The sequence below is a fragment of the Cervus canadensis genome, chromosome 1 (genome assembly GCF_019320065.1).
Source record: "Cervus canadensis isolate Bull #8, Minnesota chromosome 1, ASM1932006v1, whole genome shotgun sequence".
NCBI classification, from domain to species: Eukaryota; Metazoa; Chordata; class Mammalia; order Artiodactyla; family Cervidae; genus Cervus; species Cervus canadensis.
The window spans coordinates 86,800,118-86,823,196 of NC_057386.1; the positions used below are offsets into that span (position 1 = coordinate 86,800,118).

General features: G+C 45.7%; 1 protein-coding gene and 1 long non-coding RNA gene across 8 annotated transcripts in view; one reads left to right on the plus strand and one right to left on the minus strand.

Annotated features, from left to right (window-relative positions):
- Positions 1-1,094: 1,094 nt before the first annotated feature.
- On the plus strand, positions 1,095-5,296 carry LOC122452792. Its single transcript, XR_006272851.1, has 2 exons — positions 1,095-3,842; positions 4,280-5,296. It is a non-coding gene; the product is annotated as an uncharacterized LOC122452792 (long non-coding RNA).
- Positions 4,525-23,079, minus strand: part of JADE1 (jade family PHD finger 1) — a 58,560-nt gene continuing 40,005 nt past the window's right edge. For all 7 annotated transcript variants that reach the window (XM_043486400.1, XM_043486398.1, XM_043486397.1 and 4 more), the window contains exons 7-11: positions 22,010-22,177; positions 20,688-20,804; positions 16,832-17,353; positions 11,675-11,792; positions 4,525-8,328 (exon numbers count right to left, since the gene is read on the minus strand). In XM_043486400.1, the coding sequence (XP_043342335.1) occupies positions 7,418-8,328; positions 11,675-11,792; positions 16,832-17,353; positions 20,688-20,804; positions 22,010-22,177 (1,836 nt within the window). In that variant the 3' untranslated portion in view covers positions 4,525-7,417. The remainder of the gene's footprint in view (positions 8,329-11,674; positions 11,793-16,831; positions 17,354-20,687; positions 20,805-22,009; positions 22,178-23,079) is intronic.

The window sequence follows — 23,079 nt, forward strand, 5'->3', positions numbered from 1 at the left end:
AACCTGTGTTTCCTGCATCGGCAGGCAGATTCTTTGTCACTGAGCCACCAGGGAAGCCCAGTTTATTCACTGTGTTGGTAAGTCTTCTTTGTTATGTTCACCAGTGTGTTGTACTTTTTGATTCCACAGTGATATCATACAGTATTTGTCTCTGACTTACTTCACTTGGCGTAATACCCTCCAAGTCTATCCATGTTGTGGCAGATGTAAAAACTTCATTATTTTTGTGGCTGAGTGGTATTCTATTATATGCTTATTTGTGTGTATATACACACACACACCACGTCTTTATCCATTCATGTTGATGGACACTTAGCTTGCTTCTGTGTCTTGCCTAATGTAAATAATGCTACTGTGAACATATTGGGGTGTATGTCTTTTAGAATTAGAGTTTTTGTCTTTTCCAGATGTATATATGCCCAGGAGTGGAATTGCTGGATCATATGGTAACTACTTTTAGTTATTTAAAGGAAACTCCATACTGTTTTCCACAGTATGAAATTTATATTCCAATCAACAACCAACCACATCTTTGCCAACATTTGTGACTTGTGTTCTTTTTGATGGTAGCCATTCTGACAAGTGTGAGGTGAGATCTCCTTGTGGTTTTGGTTTGCGTTTTCCTGATGGCTAGCAAACATCTTTTCCCGTGCCTGTTGGCCTTCTGCATTTCTTTTTTTTTTTTAAAACTATCAAGTCTTCTGCCCATTTTTTAATCAAGTTGTTTTTCATGTTGTTATATGAGCTGTTTATACAGATTGGATATTAACCCCTTGTTGGCCATTTTATTGTTGTTCAGTCACTCAGTCGTGTCCGACTCTTTGTGACCCCATGGACTGCAGCACACCAGGCTTCCCTGTCTGCCAGTAACTCCTGAAACTTGCTCAAACTCATGTCCATTGAGTCGGTGATGCCATCCAACCATCTCGTCCTCTGTCGCCCTTTTCTCCTGCCTTCAGTCTTTCCCAGCATCAGGGTCTTTTTCAGCTCTTCACATCAAGTGGCCAAAGTATTGGAGCTTCAGCTTCAACATCAGTCCTTCCAGTGAATATTCAGGGTTGATTTCCTTTAGGATTGACTGGTTTATCTCTTTGCTGTCCAAGGGACAGAGTCTTCTCCAACACCACAGTCAAAAGCATCAACTGTGAGAGTTGGACCATAAGGAAGGCTGAATGCCAAAGAATTGATGCTGTTGAATTGTTGTGTTATTGGCCATACTATTTGCAAATATTTCCTCCCATTCAGTAGGTTGTTTTCGTTTATGGTTTCCTTTGCTGTGCAAAAGCTTTTAAGTTTAATTAGGTCCTATTTGTTTATTTTTGGTTTATTTCCTTTGCTTTAGGAGACAGATTCAAAAACATACTGATAGATTTCTTTTCATAGGTGGTAACAGTTTCACCAAAAAAAAAATTATTTACCAAATATCTACCAAAAAATAATAAATATATGTTAAATTGTGTTTAGCATTTATAAAGTGGTTGATACAATAGTGTATGATTTCCTGAGTCAAAATAAGCATGGCATTTTAAAGCATGGTGTTTGAGAGGTATTTACTTACTTTGAGTATTTGGGACTATTTGAGGCAAAGATATGCCCACCAGCATTTCATATGAAAAAGAGAAACAATTCAAACCGTAAAGCTGAAGTAGAGCCAAAATGAGCAAGAAACAGAGGAAAGACTACACAGAGGAGGAAAAACACCAAAGAAAAGATCTTCTTTGTGAAGAAATTGTCTCACATGGTTCTAATCCAGAAATCAGAATCATCAGCCAGATTAACAGGTAAAATAACCATACTTAACCCATAATTAATAAATGTCATATTTAAGATTCAGACTATATAAGCCAAGTAGTAGTGAGAATATTGGGATAAATCAGGGATACATTAGGAAGGATGGTATACTTTCTTCTTTTACCTTTGCTTATTTAATTTGGCATTACTTATTTATGAAAGCTAACCAGATTATTTACTTTATATCACAATAATACTGATTTGAAGGTTTTGCATAGTGTCAGTCTAAAGTTTTAAAACATTAGTTTTAATTGCCGTCATTGTCAAGAAACAGTGATTTTAGGTGATTCTCTTTAACTTTCCAAGTAATGTGTCAGGATATAGAGAAAATTATTCTTTGCATTCCTGATAAAGTGCTATTTTTTTATCATATATGCATATATTTTATATCTGTAAATGTGTGTGCATGTGTGTCCTACAAATGTATAGGACACTAAAGTATCTAATCCCATTCTCCCTAGAAGGCAGGAACTAACTGACCACAAGCCAAATATATCGTGTTATGTTCATAGTCATTCAACCAGTATATTAACATAGTATTTTAAACCAAGATAATTAGCTTTTCTTTATAGAAATTCATGAAAGTTCACATATAAAATTCTTCGTATACTCAAAAACACACAAACTCATCTATGTGAATAGATGAGTTTATTCTGTGAGGCAGCAGGGTCCTGGGGCTGGAGACTGGAAACGCTTGGTTCTACCACCTACCGACCCTGAGCACGCTGCTTAATCCCTGCTTGTCATGCTGTGAACTTTAAATAAAGTAATGCACATAAAATACCCAGCAGTGCTTCTGTCGTTTGACAAGCCCTGGGTAACCATCTGCAGGAGTCTGGAGGTCCTCTGATGACTTTGTGGCATGATAAAGTCAGTTATTACTGTGGAAGTTATCACTATGGAGATGGCGTTGGCAAGGCTGCAGCTAACTGGAAGGAGCAAGACTTGAATCAAGGAAGCCAGATAGAGGCTGCTGCAGTAATCCAGGCAAGAAATGCCATTGAACCATACGGCAGCAGGCAGTGGGAAACAAGAAGCAAGAAACACTAGAGATACTCTGTGTAATATGTACACCGAGATCACCACTGGGCTACGGGAGTTGGAGAGATACACATAGGTTCCAGGCCTGGATGGCATTCTGTTAAGGCAGGGTATAGAAAAAGGGTGAGTTCCCAAATCTCAAGCACCTGCACACGTCAAAAGAGGAAGTGCCTGACAAGCGGTCCCCTAGAACTCAGGAAAGGCTGGACCGCGGCCACACCACTCAGCAGCCCAGGGAACAGTCAGTGTCGAGGAAGCAGATAACACACTTGCTGTTACCTTCTTTTTCAGTCAAAGGTCTGGTCTGCCCCAGGCCAGGGTACATCATCAGATGCAGCTCTGAACATTGAAGGGAAACCACACTGAAGTTTTTGACCTTGAAGTTCATCGCAGTTTGCTGCAGATGGCGAATGTCTCAGAGCTAGCTGTTTTCTGAGTGATCCGAGTAAAACCGCGGACACGGGTCCCTGGCGCCACATTTCGCATCACATGTTGCACAGCTGCCAGCAAGAGGCCCTTCCTTTGGCTCTTGGGGACTTAATTTCCCTTGGGAACCATTGTGATTATTCAACTTGAAGACCTTGTAGGAAGAATCAGTTATTTCTCTCTGGGGTCTTACTCAGAGCAAGCAACACGGAAGTAAATAGTCACTAAGGAGGAACAAGGAGAAATAAGCATTTAGCCAAATTGATGAACAATTCATGTTATTATTAAAAAAAAAAAAAAAAAACACCACTGGCCAGTTTCACAAAAGTTTTAACTAGGAATTGTACTACTACCCTGCTGTCTCCTGTTCATCATAATATATATGAGAATTCATCTCTGTGTCACCCTCACCTCTTTTGCTGTTCCCAGCACAGAGGTGCACTGCATCACATGCTAATGCCTCCATGTAGAGGTTGAGTAAAGACTGTTTCCAGCAGAGAGAACACCAGACTAGGAAACAACAACTGGGGTTGCCCCAGTACTGCCAGTGCCTGATGCTGTGATCTTCTTTGTAAAGAATGGAGGTATCTGTTTTTTGCCATAATATTGTGGAATTCTGTGATCAAAATAATGCATTTAATGAAACCGTTCTTTGAAAAATAATTTTTAACAGTCTCCCTGTCATTCAGGAGCAACATGTATTTTTTTTGCCTTAGAAGGCTTACCAGTCAACATTATGTTGGAGAAATAAGTTTCTTATTCCTAATCATAAACATGACAGCCAAACATTTACTAACTGCCTGCTGCATGCCTTCTATGAGATGCTCCATGAGCTTGCTTTAAATACCAGAGCAACCCCGAGGAGATGGTAGGATGTCCCTCTTCTTTTTACAGACAGGAAAACTGAGGCTTATAACCATTAGGTGACTTAGCAAAGGTCACGTGGCTGGTCAACTACAGCTTAGCCTTTAAACCCACATGTCTCCAACCTGACTAAGTTGCTTCAACTGGTTGTTTTCAGATCCAACATTGTATTCTGTTAAGAACTCCGGCGACGGGACACCAAGATCAGACCTTGATTTGTCAGGGTGTCACCATCAAAGCTGAACCAGAAAGCAGCTCCGTGAGCCTGTGCTCGTCCGGTCTTGTCATGCACCCAGCAGTCTTCATGCCAGTGAGACAACCGACACGCACCATCACAGGAGACACTGGGTACATGTAAATCTAAGTATTTAGCAAAACTAGATTTCAAACGACACTTTAAAATGTATTGCAAAATGTACAGCATTTATTCACATACAGACAAAAAGGCACAAATTCTACTAAATAGTTCAACAAAAAAATACAGCTGTCCTCAACTAGTTTTATAAATACTTTCAAAAAGGGGGTAGAAATAAATACAGGATTGGGCCATGTAATATAAAATAGTCATCTCTACATATACTTTTTGTTTAATTCTGATTTTTAACTCTTCATGCACCTTTTTTTTTTACCCAATTTTAGCTGAATGGACACCAAGCTAGGCACATAGTGAAAAATCCTCTGTACAAGGTTACAAATGTAATGACAAGTTTGTCCATTTCAAAATAATTAAGATTTGTACACAACACATATAACCCTTCATTTAGATTTTGTGTTTATAACCTAACAAATGACATTCCAGGCAACTTTACAAAAGTTTAACTAGCCTACATTTTTGACATAATACATTGATCATAATCAAAGATATTTCTTGGTCAGGATGCACACGGAAAGATAAAGCTTTAAAAAAAGAAGAAAAGAAGAGCAAATGGTTCCATACTGAGAGTGCAAGTGGGCAGATTGGGTTGGTTGCCGCTCATACACCTCAGAGTTCCCAGCAGGACGTGAAACTGACTTACAGAGCTGTCATTACACTGTCAGAGAAACTGTACCATTTGCATTTCGAAGCAGGAATTAAAAGTGTGGGCTTTTTGTGTTTGTGTGTTTTGTTTTTGTGTGGGGTTTATTTTTGTTTTGTTTTCTTTTTGGTTCAGCATAACTTGGAACGTTTGAAAGCTTTTCAACCTAAATGTGGGGAAAAAACAGGTAAGGCATTATTTTTGCACAAAACTAGCATTCCTAATAGTGCAAATGAATCTGGTACCTCTTATAAATGGTGAGAGGTCATAGACTTACTAGAATTTAGATTTTCTTTCTATGGCTTGACAGATTATCCCTCTATATATCCTACTCTCACCCAGAGCTGTTGCTGTAGTCAAAAAAGAACTGTAAAGAGTCCACCTTCTTCTGTATCCAGCAAAAGGTTTCTTGCTCATATGCAAAGAAAAAAAAATCTGATTTTTAAATTATGCTGAGTTAATGTACAACTTGGATTCATAAGAAACTTCTAATATCTGTAGCAACAGTTTATCTGGACAACATTCTTTGAAAAATGAGCCCCATAGCTCAAAAATAGTCAATCTAAAAACCTGGGTCATTCTTTCCCCTCCCCTGAATCAGTTACTAAAATGTATTTGAAAAGTTAAGACTTAGTTTGAAAATGTCATACATACAATGGGGATGTATCAGATCTACTATTTGATCATCTGATAAAACTTGCATAGCAAGATGGAATTCAATAAGCCTTTTTTCCTTGTTGACAGTCATCTGGAAGACTTGAAAGGTAACTACTACAGAACTCAAAGCATCACTCGTTAAGTATCAGAATGTCCCTGCCACATGGAAATAAATGTATAAATGAATCAGGAATCTGAGTACTGGTATTAACAAACTAAGGGATAATTTAGGGGAAGTTGGGCTTGTTCCAAGTGCCCATAATTCTAAATCTCATTGCTACTTTTAATTTTCCTTCTTTTAAGTTTGATTCACAACTACATTGAATTCCAAAGAAAATTAACAGGACCTTAACACTATCCACTGTCTTAATACAAAACGCACTGCAGTGAGTGCAAAAACAGAACATTGTACTCAAATTTAATGCTAAATTTATTATTGCTGATAACTTACTAGTTATTGCCATTTGCAATCAGAAAGTCCAAGTTACGAATTAGAGCTTAGAACTCTGACTCCAGAAAACCTGTTACACTTCAATCTCTTTCCTGTATAAACTTGGTCAAGGGTTAAGAGGTTATCGCAACTTATTGCCTTTCTATTATTTTTAAAATATAACCTATTTGGGGTTTTTTTCCTTTTTTTTTTTTTTTCATTTTCTTTTTTTTCTCCCAAGGAATCCATTCACGTTGGAAGGCCGGATTCCCCAGCATATGCACTAGTGGTTGGCTCTGGAAATATGAGTCACCAGAGTCTGGAAGTTCATTGCTTAAACTTGAACAGCCATTGTGTTGTTGGAAGCCAGGTGGCCAGGTATTGCCAATGGCCAGCGGTCCCAAGCTGGCCCAGAAGGCAGTGGTTAGGGAAGAGAAAGGTCGAGAGGACTGGTGAAGATGGGACCTCAACTGCCCTTTCTCATGGATGGAATCATGTGATGGCTTCACTCTCCACCTGCCAGAACACAGTCAAGAGCTGCCAGCAGCAGGACCTTGCTTCTTCCATTTACCCTAAATCTCCAAGCTCCGGCAGCTCTACCCTGTACCTTCAGATCTTCCGGTAATGACCTTTTTAAAACTTTTCTCTTCCCTCATCTGCTATATTTACACATGAATCCCCTAGAATTACTGAAGCTTCAGAGCTACTGCCTGTATACTACAATGCAACAAAACAGTCCGTGGGCCAAAGTATAAATATGATTTCAAGATCCACCACAGTCCTAGAAAATAAGTTTTATGGGCTATTAAATGATTCGTGAGGGTTTCTCAAGAACCATCTCTGATTCCGTATATTCAGGTAACTAAGAGTTTGTGCTTTGGGAAGGATACAGAGGGCAGTAAGCACTCGTGAGGCTTAGTTCAGCCTAGCCCTCTTTAGAAACTTACTTCATCCATTCTTATTTTAGTGTTTAATTCAGCCTCTAGTCTTAGCAGTGTCTTACAATCTACTCTTGTGTTTCCTCAACAAGTTGCAAATAACACACTTCTCACAACAATGATTTATAAATGACTCTGAAAAGAAATTCAATCAGAATTGCAAGTAAATGTATTTGTGTCGCTCAGGAGTGATGGGTTTCCACTCGTCCCCCCGTGTCAGAGCTCCCGTCTCCTGCACCATCATGCCCGTTTCATCAAGAGGCCAGAATGCTTCTCCTGATGATGTCTGTCCTCCTGCTGATCGAGCTGCTGGCGTGGACACACTTCTTCTCCGAGGCCTCGCTCTCTGAGTCACTCAGCTCCGCGTCGGGGACGTACCCGTCGTTCTCGCTGTCGGGCCTCAGCTTGCTCTTGGCCCGCTCCTTGGCTGGGACTCGGCCGAGGCCCAGGTAGGGGTAGTCTGAGTGCTGGTGGCAGGCCCCCTCCGGGGCGTCTCCCGGCGGCTGCCGTTCCCCCTTCTTTGGAATCCGGAATCCGCCCCAGTTCTTCACTGGGCTGGCAGGTGTTGTAGGCACTTTGACTGCAGACTGGGTATAGTTCACTTTGATGAGGGAGCCGTTGCACTTGGGCACCGCCTCCTTCCTCGTGCCCGGCGCTGACTGCCCCGCCCCAGGGGAGGCGGCAGCTCTGGCGTGTTCCGCGTGCCTCTGGGACACGTCTGTGGACCTCAGAGGCTTGTGACTCTGTTTCAAAGGTCTGTCCTTTAAGTCTCCCTTGCTGAGGTCACAATGAAAACGTTGGTCTCTTCTGTTCCCGTGGTCTGGCGTCACCACGCCATTTTTCTGTTGTGCTGATACGAGCCGTGCTTCTGCAAAGGTCTTTTCAAAACCCAGAAAGCTCTCTGGGCCCACTGTCCCCTCCCTTCTGCCCCCCAGGTCTGGCTGCTTTAGCGGGGTTTTGCCTTCGCTCCCTGCGCTGTTCTGCAATGGATCTCGCTTGTGGGGCTTCTTCAGCGAGTGAACCAAGGAAGTACCCATTTGCTTCCTGAAGAACGCAGAATGCCACTTCAAGTCCTCTATCTTGGGAGCGTCAGGGCCCACAGAAGGACTGTTAAACAGAAGCATGTTTTCCAGTGAGGAGGAGGAGCAAGAGGAAGAAGGCACACCTGTGAACATAAAACCAGAGAAAAAGAAATTACAGCAGAAGCAAATCCAGAAAAATAAAATCTTAGACCCCTTAGCATGGCCCACTAATACAGACTTCCCACCCCAACAGTACAACATACAACCACCCAGTTTGTAAAAATTTGGTTTTTATAGTAAAGATACTACCTGCCTTGAGAATCTGAATGCTCTAGATGCTCTTTTCTAAAACAGCTTAAATTCACGTAATTTTTTTCATGAAACTGTCTTTTCAAGGAATACATTTGCCTTCAAACAAAATAACTGATCTGATTTTCATATGTGATTTACTGCAGAATCTTTCCATGGTCAAATAAGCATAGCCTCCACCACCACCCGGTCTCAGCACCTGCCTTGCCTGCCGCCTGGGAGCAGCACAACCACAGGGGCAGGGAGTGGGGCTGTTAAGCTGCTTTCTCCAAGTTATCTATCCCTCACAGGGCTCTAATGAGGATAAATACACATAAATTGTGAAATGAATAAAGGAAGGTGTTTAAAATCATTCTTGACACAGAGTACATATGTTTACTCATTATATGTACAGCACTGGTGGAATTAAACTGAATTATCATCTAAACAAGGATAAGTTAAATTGGTGTTTTTCAAGCACTTTTTATGCAAGTCACATTAAGAACTAAGTTGCACAATCATAACCCAGTAAAAGTGCACTTTTCATGCAACCATGTTAGCCTTCATCACCTGACGTGCACTCTGACATTTTCTGTTCTGTTTCACTTGTTTTAATGCTGGTGCTGACCTGCTAAAATGCATCTCACAACCCAGTAACAAACTGTAACCCCCAGTTTGAAAAATACTGGGTAAATCCCTAACATGCTAGAGTTCATCAGAAGGACCATGTTCCTGCAGAAGCCTCCAGAGCCTCAAAACAGTTGTCATATTCTCTGAGCCATGAGCCACCAGGAAACGAGGTTTCGTCCAGAGTAGCACAGGAGCCCATGTGAACCTACTGCTGAGCAGGAACGGACAATCGCATGTAGACAGAATGAGCTAGCAACTCTAATGGGAGAATCACCATGACCACAGGGGAGGGGCTTTTCCCATCTGCTGCTTCAGAAATGCCTGCTTTCTCAGTAACCAAACTTACCATCAACCTTCACACCACATTTGTATGTCTTTAACTCAGTCACCTGCTGTGGGAAAATAAAAAGGTAAGAGGTACTGTCCTCTGATTTCCATCGTGACTCGGGATCCAGGCCTCTGAGGAGCCTCTGCTTCATGACTCCCACCAGCACCGTCCCCACTGAGGACACTCACCCAAGCAGAACGGCCCTGCCCATCCCAGAATCACAGCAGAGTCAACATGGACCCTGGGGACACATTCGAGTCACGGCCATCTGCTCTGCCTCATTTGGAATCCTCTCTCTCAAAAGGTAGATCAGGTGAGGCACAAGTGAGAACACAACTGAAAGTCTAAAACTGGAAAAAGGAAAGGGGAGAAAAGGCATCCTAAGGGGCTTCCACTTCACTCCCTGGGACATGGCTGCCAGCCAGTCAGCTGGGGGCAGGAGGACCCCGCCCCCCATTCCTGTTGTGGAACGGCAGAGGGACTTTGGAACGGAGGCCTGCATCACAGCTGTTACACAGACCACTGCCTAACCTTCAGAGGCTCAACCACTTCCCCAAAGAAACGCTGCCATGAAATACAAACAAAAAAACAAAAATGCCCTACAATATCTGTAAGAAATCACTCAAGTAGAATCAGATGAAAGTATTCTTTACAGCTTCCTTTTACAGCTTATTTTCCAAGGCAAACTCACTCATTGGAAATCACTCATGACATAAGGGCCAGCAAGTCAGAGAAAGCCCTCCAGGAGCAAAACTCCGTGGGCACGGCTGTGCTGGCGATCCTGGGCCTCTGCTGGAGGACAGCACGCCACACCAGCCAAGTGGACACAGGCAGGGAGGGCCCCCTCTTTTATTCGCATTCAAGTAGGAATAATGAGACATAAGTTCACTTTGGTGAATCAAACTGCTGGTACTGGGTTGGCCAAAGTGTTCTTTTGGGTTTTTCTGCACCATCTTATGAAAAAAAAAATACAAACTTTTTGGTCAACCCAATATTTACGATACTCTACCTGAAAATTTTTATTTCAAAAATTTTAAAACTGAGCTCACAAATGTAGCTATTGATATAACCTTGACAGATTTGGGGAATATTTACTCTTGCAAAGGAAATTATCTAGGATAAAATTATTAAATAAGTTAGTGGTATCAAAACAAGGATATCTCTTAAAACTTGCCAAGCTTTTTTTCCTCTTTGTTCAGCTGACCAGTTACTTCTGGTCACATATATCCAGATAGTTTCAGGTAAACCCAGAATGTCAACATAATAGGTTACGATTATTTCTTTGTTGAGTCCATGTTTCATATTATTTGTACAAAGCCACAAAAGCAGAAGGTTAGAGTAAGCCGGTTGACTGTGCACAAGGAAAGCCGTGCAAAGAGAAGATACGAGCTCCCAAGACCTGGGTAGGTCTACACACTCAGCACTCTTCCTCCTCCTCTGAAATCCTTATAATACCTGCTTTCTGGGGCTTGTGAGCACAGAATGTTAGCACTTACAGGCCTTCAGAGGCCAGAATTCTGGACCAAACCTCTTACAGATGGACAGACTTCAGAGAGGTTCAACAACTTGCCCCACTATGCACTTGATCTCAAAGTTACTGAAGTGCTCTCCAAAGAGAAGGAAGTCCATATATTAGTTTTTTTCTTTGCCAGGGAAATGCAGAAATAGGTGGCACTAAATAAATACTTCGTGTGGAATCTCAAAAATATTCAAAATTCCAATTACACCAAAATAATCCACTGTAAATGTTATCTAAACGTGGATATGTGCGTTAAGTACCCAATCCTAGGTATATTTACCATATGTTACAGGTAGACCCAAAGGCTAGATAATCAATACATCTTTTTAGGTATCGCCAAGACACTGTACATTTATCAAGTGCTTTACAACACATAAGTTGCTCTTTGAGTCTCACACTAGTCTTCCCAGGAGGGAGCTGGAGATCTTATCCCAACATTACGTGTGAGGAAATGGAAGAGACTCAAACTTTAGACTCACTTGTGTTGGGCATGTAAGTAGGGAATATAGGATTTAACCCATGAGGCTGAACCCATAGCCCCGTCCCCTAGACCACAGTGCCTCAAATGCCTGAGACTTCCCTCAACAACAAAAGCCTTCCTTTTGACTCTTCTAGAGTAGAAAAGAAAATTAAAAAGACACTAGCATATTTTTCCCCCTTAACAGAGTGTTATGGCTTACAAACCCCTGCCCTGTTGTTTGACCTACCAGGGCTTAATGCATACCTGAAACTCTTTCTTGCTCCAAAAGCTTAGTGTAAAGATTGAATATCTGTTCCTGGACTTTGCACACAGATCGTTTAATCTTTTCCCTGCGGGTCACCATGTAAGTGAGGTTCCGAACCTGGAACGTAGAGAATAAAGATTCTAAGTGAGCAATATACATTATTACAGTACTTTTTTTTTTTAACCTGGGGGGGGGGCGAAAATGTGTCCCACTAGGTCCTTGACTGACTCTTGAAATCAAAATATAAATGTTTTATGTAATCTCTGACCTCCCTTTGGGATGCTAAGAAGTACCACAGAAAGGGCCTGTAGGAGGGAGCCATGCCCCCAACACCAAACCGGGCCAACGGCCTGGCCATCGGCTCATCCCAGCAGAGAGACACCCAGCGGTGTCCAAGGCCAGGCATACCAGCTCTTGCCAAAGGACTCTGCTCGTCACCCCCGATATCCTCCCATGAATTCTGTCAGAAGCTTTAGAGCAGTTCAGAAGCCACCCCAGTTGCACTTTATCAAGCATCTTCTGAAGATGCAACTAGGTCAAGGACCATTACAGGGAAGAGCCCCCCACAAAAACATTCTTGCGTGGGGCCCACTAGCATGCCAAGTCGTCACCAAGAATCCAAGTGAAGTTCCATCAACTGGACACTGAGCTCTCTGAAATACCTTGGAGTTTACAGGTAGCTAATTTGTTCCTACAGAGCAAACACCTAGGGAGGGTCCTTGCTTTGCCACAGATTTGCTACAGCAGCATCTCAAGGCCTGCTGTCTGCATCACCGCTGGAAACACTGACACTGCCTGCTTCCTGATCCATCCGTCGGTAACAGAAAGAGCCCAGCGCCACGCGCTCCACTTGGCATCTGATGTGCAGCCACTGGGGGACTGCATGCATATCCTCATTAACCTATCCTAACCAATCAACAAATGTGTTCCCCTTTTTCAAAGCCACCTATGATCAGTCAATACAGAGTCAAATTTAATAACTTAGTCAATAAACTCCCTTCAGTCTCTCAGTCCTAAAACTTATTGGTAAACCCAATCAGTTTACACGGGCCTGGAAACACAAATGTCAAATGCAACACACCAGATACACAATTAAATCTGTCTTCAAGATGTGGACAATACCATCCCACTAAGCTCAGTGGCAAGACCGAGAAAAAAGGCACAACTGTACTCTCCCACCACTTGGGCAGTCCCATCCCATCACCTTCTCGAAGGTCACTCATCTTTTGGCAGCGAGTGGCAACAAGACACACACAACCCTGAATTTTGGCTTATGTTCAGACACCGCCCCTAAAGAACCCTCACAATTCCATCTGTTCTTCCCCAGCTGTGTTAAAGGCAGCCTCCTTTGCAAAAGGACACAAGGTCAGCTGGCTTTCACGTTTGCATTTTACACATCATAAATGGTGTAATTTCCTGGCCAACAGCAGAAACACCAAGTCAGGCTTCTCTTGATCCGAAATGATTCACTATTTGTTTAGGAATTTTCTAACACTTGTTAATAAAAGTAATTGCAAAGAAAATCAGCCTGTCTCAGAGTAAATATTGTTTCAGTGTCATTCACCCTGGTTAAAACACATTCTGACAGCCTCACACTCCAGGCCAGGAAGTAGGTGTCCTTTTTAAGAATTCTGACCAGTTTGGGGATGGAGGTAGGCAGTGGGTGAGATTCTCTTTACAAATATTCCACCCAGAGAAGATTAAGAGTAAAAGCTCAAAAAGAGGAAGGAGTCAAACTGAGATCCTTATTACAGGCTCATTAATTACTGAAAAACAAATGAAGACATTAAGACAGGGAACCCAACTTGCAGAGATAGGAAAGGTAAATTCTCTGACAGCCCAGTAGTAGATAAGGTTACTCTTCTATTTAAGTCAGATGTACAATAGAGATACATCTCTTTTTCTTTAAAATTGTCAATGGAAATAGAGAACTTGCACTCTATTACTGAAATTTAACTTCGGTGTCTGCAACTTCTCCCAGCAAAGATGTCCACCCTGGCTGCTAAGTGGGAAAACCACACTTCCATTCCCCATGATCTAGGAGAGAGACATCTAACTATGACCCCAGGGTTTTCTATTGGAAAAATCAGCCTCTGAATAACCCAGGCCTGGGTGGCCACAGTAGAACAGTGAGTGCCCTAAACCTCACCTCTCTTTTAGCAGCCCCTGTATATCGAACTGAACTGAGGCTCCGTCAAGACACACACCTTGCCTGGCCTTTCTGTGCCCCACTAGACAGGACTTCCTTCCCCTCCATCTTCTCCCAGTCGCCAGCGAGGTGGTACCCAAAACCAGATCTCATACCATGTTAAACCCAGGACACAAAGCAGAGCTTCCCATCATGTAAGGGCCCTAAAACACAGAATGCTGGCCTCCACATCCGGAATCTCTGCAGTCAGAGGCGGGGTCCCAAAGTCAGCAGGTCACACTGCCGCAGGCTGAGGGCCACATGCGGAGAACCACTGCCCTCAGGACCCCAACAATGATCTCAAGTTTTCTTGAATCCCAATCACTGCTTGCAACATTAGAGCTTAACTTGCCTTTCATGGACAACTGTAGCCTCTATCCGAACGTCAAAAGTGACCATCCCACCGCATGTTGGGCAGAACAGTCCCCCAGGACCTGCTGTTTTCACTGCCCCAGTGCAGAGGTGGCACATTCTTATCTGACCAAAGTACTGCTTTTGCTGCTGAATTCATATTTAGTGCTTCCTTCAGAAGACAATGTTTTGGGGGAGAGCAGTCCCACCAGAGTGAAGTGGCAGCCTTGGCAACCTGGCATGGCACCCACCACATCGGCAATCGTGTCTTCAGGTTCCCACACCGTTGGGAGTCCATTCCTGTCACCTGTCTGGTCCAGAACTGGAACCCAGGTGTGCAAGGCGCCCCCAAATTGTGTATTTGCAGGAACAACCACCATTATCACTCAGCTTGTCTGCATTTCTAATGAGGCCTACTCACTTGTCAGTTCTGAAGGGACCACATGCCTTGATCCTGCTCCTTCATATTAACCACTATGAAATGTTGATTACCTAGTGTGAGTTACACTACCTAGCTAGTGTGTGAATTACCCAACACTCTAACTTATTTGAAAACAAATTTATGATTTGTTATTGTCACCCCTGCTCTGATGAGTCTTTTGCCCAATACTGTTTATAATTACAAATAACTGTACTCTCTGCAGCACAGCCAAGATTTCCATTTTTTTAAAGCCTCCACCCTAACAGGCCTTGTGGCACATTTTGTAAAACATGGTTTTCATTTTAATAAGCTTATTTTCAACTGACACTATATGCCCTAAAATCTTAAAGACTCTTTAAAATAAATGCAAGTAATGCCACACAGACAAAAATCCTGATTTATTCCCTATTCTCATACATCATTGGCATTCTACTTAAAAAGCAACAGTGATGACTCAAAAAAAAAAAAAAACTTTAGAATTACAAGTGCGTGTTAATCTGAGTATCTTAGGTACAGAAGAGTTAGTACACCACAAGCGTTTTCTACACTTTTATTCTGTGGTGATTGAGACACACACAGTCCAAACATCAGACTTCTCGTCCTCCCTCCTGAGGACGGACTCCAAAGCTCATGCAACCCCACGTACAGCAGTTGTCGGGCTGGGACAAGGCTTCTCACCAGGATTCCACTTTATCCTTCTGAATCCTTTTCTCATCTCTAACAAAAAGGTCCCACAGACCTGTGATTGAGGCGAGGTCGTCTTCACACTCACCACCAGGGGGGGCACGGGAGCAAGAGCGCCTCAATGCCGCGCCCCTCACCTCCCCCTGCCTGAATCCTGGTGGGCTGTCACTGTCAGGCTCTAGAATGGTCTCTTCTAAGGAAGGCCCACCAGTACTCTCACTGACATGCCTCCTCTGCCAGGTCAGTGCTGGTCTCCGTGAGAGCCGGGGCTTTTTGGTTCAGTACTTCTCCCACGCATCCCTATTCGTTGCCTACGCTCTCACTTCCAATCAGCTCTGAGTCAGATTCTCTCCCAGGCAGGTGAATCACTAATAAGTGAGGTGCATGGGGGAGATGCATTAACCGTTTCAGGCCACTTGGGTGCCTTTCAGCACAGGCTGCTCCTCCGTTCATCTCCCGTGCTCTAATGAATTTAATCGGAGCCGGCTGTCGGCAGTGGGGCAATCGGGAGCTGCCGCAGAAGGTGCTCGGAGACGCATCGCCAATTAGTGAGCTTCAGTCAAAAGCAACCTACAGGGAGCAGGAGGCCGGGGGGAAAAGACAGCCCGCTCCTGATTATTCCTGTAGCAGGAAAGGAGGTCCGGACGGGGACTCCAGAGATGCTGGAGAGCCGGGGAGATACAACGTAGCGACAGCAGAAGGGAAGTGCCGCCAGCGGAGGCTGCGGGCAGAAGTGTGATCCAGAAGCGTGAAACGGAGCGTGCTAGCGTGCCCAGGGGCTCCTGGGTCAGATCACAGGCCTCTGTGCACCAGCAGTCCCACCCCGCGCCCACACCAGACACAGCACACAGACACGTGGACACAGTCACACGTACAGACAACACATACAGCCTCAGTGACGACTTAGCACCTCGCTGCGGGAGAGCCCTGGGGAAGAGACACGCACGGGTGTGGCGGTGACGCGCACACTAGCACCCACACCTGCTCTGCTCAGTGACTGCAAGGGGGAAGGCCCCGTGAGGAGGCCGAGGAGCAGGGCTGGGCCAGGGAGCCAGTGACCAGCAGCCTGAACTTGCCCAGGCTGATCAAAAGACCTCCCTACCTCTGCCCGCCTGCCCCCACCCCCCGCACCATTACATCCACTCTGGCTTCTCAGCCTGTCAACAATTCTAAGCCCATCCCTTGGCCATTTCCCTGGGGCTCTGTTCCCTCTGGCCCTAGAATGAAGGAAGGGAAAAAGACACCCCATGTGATCTCCCAGAAGAACAGTTAAGAACTACAAGAAAGTGTTTAAAATTAAACCAGAGAAGCTCCCCATTCTGTGGTCATCTTGCGTGTGTGTACATCGAGTTTCCCAGCCCATAATATATGGAACCAACACCACCTCATGCTGCGGTATGTACAGGGTCTGAGAGTAAATGAACCGGCTACCGTCCCTTGCTCTGGGCAAGCGGCCGTCTCTTTGCCGTCGTCTTCTCTAGGTCACTACAAGGCGTCAGTGTCGATTATTACCCTCTCCAGGTCCTGCCGCAGGTGCGTGAACAGCTGCAGCCTCCTAAACAAGACGTCCTGCTCCCGCTTGGCCAGATTGTCCTCCTCGTCCTTCTTTGGGGTGATGAGGGGCTTGTTGAAGTTGACCTTCCGCTTCAGCTTCCAGTACTGGTACAGGAAGTCCACCACCTCCTCGGGCAGCCGCAGGGCCCTAGCTACGTCCAGCAGGTTGACGAACGTGTAGAACTCGTCCTCCAGCTGCTGCAGCTTCTGCTTGCGGACGCTGACCCGGTGGGCCTCCTCCCGATTCTGCTCGAGGCCAGTGAAGGGCTCCAGCGGATCCCGCGGGGAGCACTCAGGAGCCCCATTCTCCTGAGCGGTCCCCTCACCAAGGCCCTCCTCGGCTTTGCGATGCGAGCTGTGCTTCGGACAGTAGGACTTGAACTTGACTTCGTCGTTCTCTGCCAAGATGGTCTTCATCTCTAGGCCCCGGTCAAACGCACAGGTCACGTGGAAGGCCGTGCGGCAGTTCTTCACGGAGCACTGGTGAGAAAAGAGAGCGAGAAGTGGGGTTGGGAGCGACCGGACCCGAAGCCCTGCCGGCGGGCACCCTGGCCTCCCGCACACACCCGGGAAGAGCTGCGCCTGGAACACTCAGGGACAGGAAGGCTTCACGTGGATGACCCCGGGCAGATCTAATCGTGTTTTAAATAAGCTATGGCTTAGGATTCAGGAGGCTTTTTTTCATTAACCAAACGGTAACTCTCTTACAAAAGCAACTGCATCCAGAATCACCTCATAAGGCGGACGTAATTATACAGGTGGCACGTGCAATGTTCTCACTACACAGAGTGTATTCTGCGGCATTCACTTGTTTTATCAATCTGAGTTTTTTTAATGTGTGTATTAAAAGCCTGAGTAGTGAGAATCTTCTCAAGAAGGAGGACACTAGTCAGAGATGTTACGGGATCATGGGGGCCCTTCCTGTGCCCACCAGGACAAGGCCCAACACAGGTGGCACACTCCTTCCAGCAGTGGGGGTTACTCAAGACCCAGGAGGTGAATTAAAAACTCCCAAAGAGATGCAAGGAACCAGAGACAGCAGGAGACTAGCCTCTGCACCCTAGGGAAGCTCTGCCAGATGCAGAGGCCTCCAGGCCCATGAGGCCGAGCTCTGAGACCTGGGTGCACTGCGCCTGGCAGTGCAACCTGGAGGGACCTACTGCCAGCAGGTGGAAGGAAGGTCAGCCCAGAGGTCAGGCATTACCCAGCCCCATCTCCCACTCACTGCCCCACCAGGAGGACCATGTAGTGCCTTTGATCCACACAGCAAGCTGGAGGCCTAGCAGGAGAAAAGTGATTAACTTGTCCCCATCTGATCAGTGCTGGGAGAATGCTGGGGAGGAGGTTCCTGGTGGTGACTGAAGCCAGTCCCTTAAAAAGCAATACGGTATTGTGTGAGGCCAAGTGATCCTGGGCGCGGCAGGGCTGTAGAAAAGAGAAGAACCTGCAACCCAGTGGCTTGGGGCCAGTCAAAAAGCTGAATTAAAGTCATTCAATGGAGCCCTGCACAGCATCATCACAGACTGCAGAGGCTGGGGCTGGGGCTTCTTCCCCTAATTCTTCAGCATTTAAGAGGGGACTCAGTACCAGTCGTGACTTCTTCCATTATGACAAAGTCTCTTCTACCCTCAAGTACAGAAAATCTAGCTCGCTTCACAGAAAATCAGTTCCCCCAAGGGTACACACTTCAAGCACATGAACTAACATAAATCTGTAATTTTGTCTTTAATAATAACCTCAATTCCAAGCAACGTGTGAAATCTGCTTTAGTGGCAGCACACACACACACACCTGGCCACTATCAGTAAAAGGCCAAGTGCTCCTCCTCCTCAGCAGGCAGCCAAGAGGGGAGGAAAGTGGAACAGACGACGGAGACACTATCAGTGTTTGGCGCCAACAACACTTTAAATCAGCGCCCCGACCTGCAGGAGGAACACTCCACAGCAGAACATTTATGCTTGGCTTTGTAAAGACGCCAAATGGCCTTCCTCTGGGTTTTCCCATTCAGGTTGACTCAGCAAACAGATGTTACAGAAACGTAAGCCTGAGTCTTTCCAGCTGCAGACATCTCAGGCAGGAATTCTTTAATAAAATCAGTCTATTTTGTGAAGATATGAAAACTCAAACTTCCTTGGCCTCTCCTCCTTCAAATTAATGTCTGGGAAAAAGAGGTCAATGGCAACAACAACAAAAAACCATCATTTTATCATCTCTGTTTAAAAGAGAAGCATAGATCACAGTCGCCTGCCTCCTGTAAGCATCAGTGAAGGACCTGCTCAGTAAAGGGTGCAATTTCTATCCTCAGAACATCAGGTACCTCGGAAGAAAACGATTTCCATTTTCCTTGGTTTGCACAGCGTGTTTCCTGAAAGTGTTCACATGGGCAGTCGATACACACATACATATACCCGCTCCAAGGTCTTTTTTTTTTTCTTTTTACTTTGTGGCTTTTAAAAAATTTCTCCTCCGTGTCCTCTGAATACAATTCTCAGGCCAAAGGCTTTTGTCATGTTTTAGTTTTAAGCAGATTCCATTCACATACAAAAAAATCTGCACTATTTTCAAGGTCCACAGCCAAATCCCACCAGCTGTCTCCTGCCTCACCCTCTGAATATTTTTGTTACATTTTGGATTCTTGAACACCAGTGGAAGTGATAATGAAGAAAAGCACAACTGCTTGGCGTGTAAAATGAAAACTTTTTAAAAACCACCATTCATTGGATACCTTACCGAGAGGAATATCTATCAGCCAAAATACAAACTGATTTTGTCAAATGAGGTCATTTCTTTCAAACCCGCAACTGGTGGTCTGACGAAGCTTGTGCAGTGTACTGAGCTGCCGTGTTTCCTGCATCAAGAGAGAAGCTACCACCCCGAACCAACACCTCTGCCCCCAAGATGCAGCTCGGGGACTGAGGAGGAGCAGGGAGGACGGAAGAGGAGGGGGTAAGGCCATGGCCCTAAGGGGGCACCTCCCACAGGAGGAAGCCAGCAGGGCCACAGGCAGGACTTGGAGACCTTGGTGGAACAGCACCTCAGACCTCTTAAGACTGTCTAGATGCCAAAAATGTAAGGCCCAGAAATTAACTTCTCTAGTAGTGTTTTACACAACACGGAAAACCACCAGGCCGTCTATATTTTCTCCTTAATACTTCCTACATTATGACCTTCCGTGCTTGCCTGCGCATGGACACAGAAAATGCAGGCACAATTTTTACAAACAGGCTCCCCACCCCAACCCCACCTCCCACACACAGAAAAGGAAAAAAATCAGAAATCCAGGCTGTGCAGAACCCTAGGAGCAGCACCTCAGGGGTGCCCCCGACCCAAATGGTGCTCCAAGGAGTCCCTGTTTTACCAAACATAAAAGCATCAGCATGCCAAGCTGATTCCAAACAGTGCACCAGGACTAGGAACCCACGTGCACACCTCAGACACCGGCGGGGTCCCTCAGCAGGTAAGGGGGTGACTGTCCCTCAAGTGCCAAGCCTCCAGCTCATCCCCAGGGTTGTCCCCACGACCCCAGGCTTGTGGCAGCAAGGAGAGACAGGCACAGACGTTACTGCTGGGCAGCCCAGGCAGACTTCTGAGCTGTCCTGTGATGCTTACAGCTGGTGTTCCGGTTACAATCCACCAACAGACGTGTATACCGAGTGTGGCTGCACCCCCCACCCCAGCAACCTCAGAGGGCTGTGGGAACCTCACCCTGCTTCCTGGAGTCCAGTCCCATCTCCGAACCCTCTGAGAGTTAGTACAGACCCCTGCCCTGCAATGCAGGGAAGGGTGGGCACACTGTCCCAACTGAGCTGATTACCTGTATGGATGCCCCAAACTTCTCATTGCAGAGGCTGCACACAAGTGCCCACCGACTGCTGGGGATGTGGGACACCTTCGTGATGGGCTCCATCTTCTCGGGGCTGCCGATGCTCACCTGGAGGCCGACACAGCAAGACAGAGCGGCAGAGGTCATCAGACAGGCAAGGGCAGAGCACAGACAGGAGAAACCTCAGGATGTGTGCCTTCCCCACGACTCTCCTACCAGGGGGTCCCAAGGGGCCCGCGCCCTCCTAGCACAGGTAAAATCCCACTTGAAAGGGGCGAGTTCCACACCTGGGGAGAGGGGCTGGGTTTCTTCTGATGCAAACATCCTGTTTGTAAAGACATTCAGATATACCAACGTTCACTGCTCACCCGAGTGATAGCTCAGATGTGTACGTATCAGAACAAGGTAAGCGAGTACACCTCTGGCCCACAGAGACGTGGTCAAGGCTGGAAATCCATCTTAAATATACTAAACACATTGTGAGCAACTGAGCAAGTAAATACTGACTGCTTTTAAATCAGTCTCTCTCTCTCACTCAAGAAAAACCATTCTCCTCAATCAGAAATGTTTACTACATACTAAACAGAAAACTACCAAGATAAATAAGGTGCCCTCTCAGTGTTCGGCCTGGATCACTGAACTGTATCCTGTTAATACCAAACTGTGAGACCCCAAAAGTCCTGAAGCCTCACTTCAAATCACTCAGGTAACTTTTTTCCTCAGCAGGAAAATGCACCAAAATTACACACCAAAAAATGCTAAAATTTGACTCACAAATGATATTCTCAGAGTAAGCCATGCAAATTAAATTAGTCAAGGTCTGGGACTTGAAATAAATTACACCAGACCTGAAATTAAAAAGGTCAAGGCTAAGTAAGAATTTTAATAAAAATCACACAGATGTGACCTAGAGCAGTGGTTCTTTAACCACAACTGTGTGGCCTGCATGGTTCGCCAGCTCCAGGGGATTACAGCCCACCTCAGGGGAAGGCCACAACGTGAACGCCATGGGTCAACTCCTGGGAGCCCATGAGCAGCGGAGGGTCAGCTGCAACGGCATCTGAAGACAAACCTGAACACCTCCACCCAGGAATCCAACTAGCTGTGGCTCCCAGTTAACATTTCTACAAATGTACACACCGTAAGCAGGTGACCGTATGCTTCAGATTCAATTTAAGGTGGAAAAAGGAGCAGCAATTCACAGGTGTCTTTTTACTGATCAGCTACGATGAGGCCTGCTAATTAATGAATGGCTCCCCGTGACAACGAGCAGCCGCCGGCTCTGGAGCTGAGCCGCCCAGAAGGGCACCCACCTCCGGGATCCACAGCGCACAGCTGACGTGCACCCACTTGGTCCCACTGCGCGTGGGCTTCATCGCTCCTCCTTTCTTGGGACACAGCAAACACTTGGGCTGAACGCCCAGGGCGCACGTCCGGCACAGCCAGCTGCCCTCTGGGACCTTGAGGATTCCATAGCAGGCCTGTGAAGACACCGCACATCCCAAGGAAAAGAGAGAAGAGAGTTGTTTTTCCCGTTATGTCTATTAATTTTAAACACCTAGAAAGAACTGCCACCAAAGAGAACTGCCACTCCCTTCAGGAAAGGTGGGTGCCGCACACTCCGGGGGGTTGGGAGGAGCGCCTGAGAAGCACTCATGGACAGAAACGTCTAACAGAAATCTGCTGTGTAGCTAGATATCCTCTGTACCAAGTTTCTAAATATTAGTCAGTAAATCCTCAAAACACTCTTCGGGGCTAGATGGGGTAGGCCATCTCTCTGATTTACCGATGCAGGTGAGACAGAGTGAGGAGAACACACAAAGCAGCCGAGTCTCCCAAGGCGATTACATGAGACGCCTCCGGACAGGAGGAAGAACCAAGGGGCAGCCTGGATCCCCAGGCTGAGCACACTCTACCAGCCTGCTCCCCACACCTCCTCACCCCAAGCGAACACCACAGGCGCAGAAAAATGAGACCTTCTAGACAAGAAAAGAACTTGGTCTCTTTGGCTGATGTTCAAAACAAAGCCTGCTTTACATAAGACGGCAAATCACACAGGACGGCAGTAACTGCAGAACTCGAGGCGACTAAAAGCCACTAAGATGGGTCAAAGAAGAAAAGGCAAACGTCAAAGAAGTGGAGGAAGAAAACCGTGACGGTACCAGGGGCACAGTCAGAGCCGTTTAAAAACACCAAACTGTTCAGAACTTTATCCTTAAATGAACTAACTACGAGTCAGGAAGTGGAGAGACAGAGTAACACAGCTCCAATTCTCCAGACAGGAAAAACAGCCACTGTGCAATCTGAATATCCAGGACGCAAAAAGGAAACCACAGGGTGAGTGCAGCAGAGTTAAGTGACACTAAGCCTGGAGCTTAGGAGC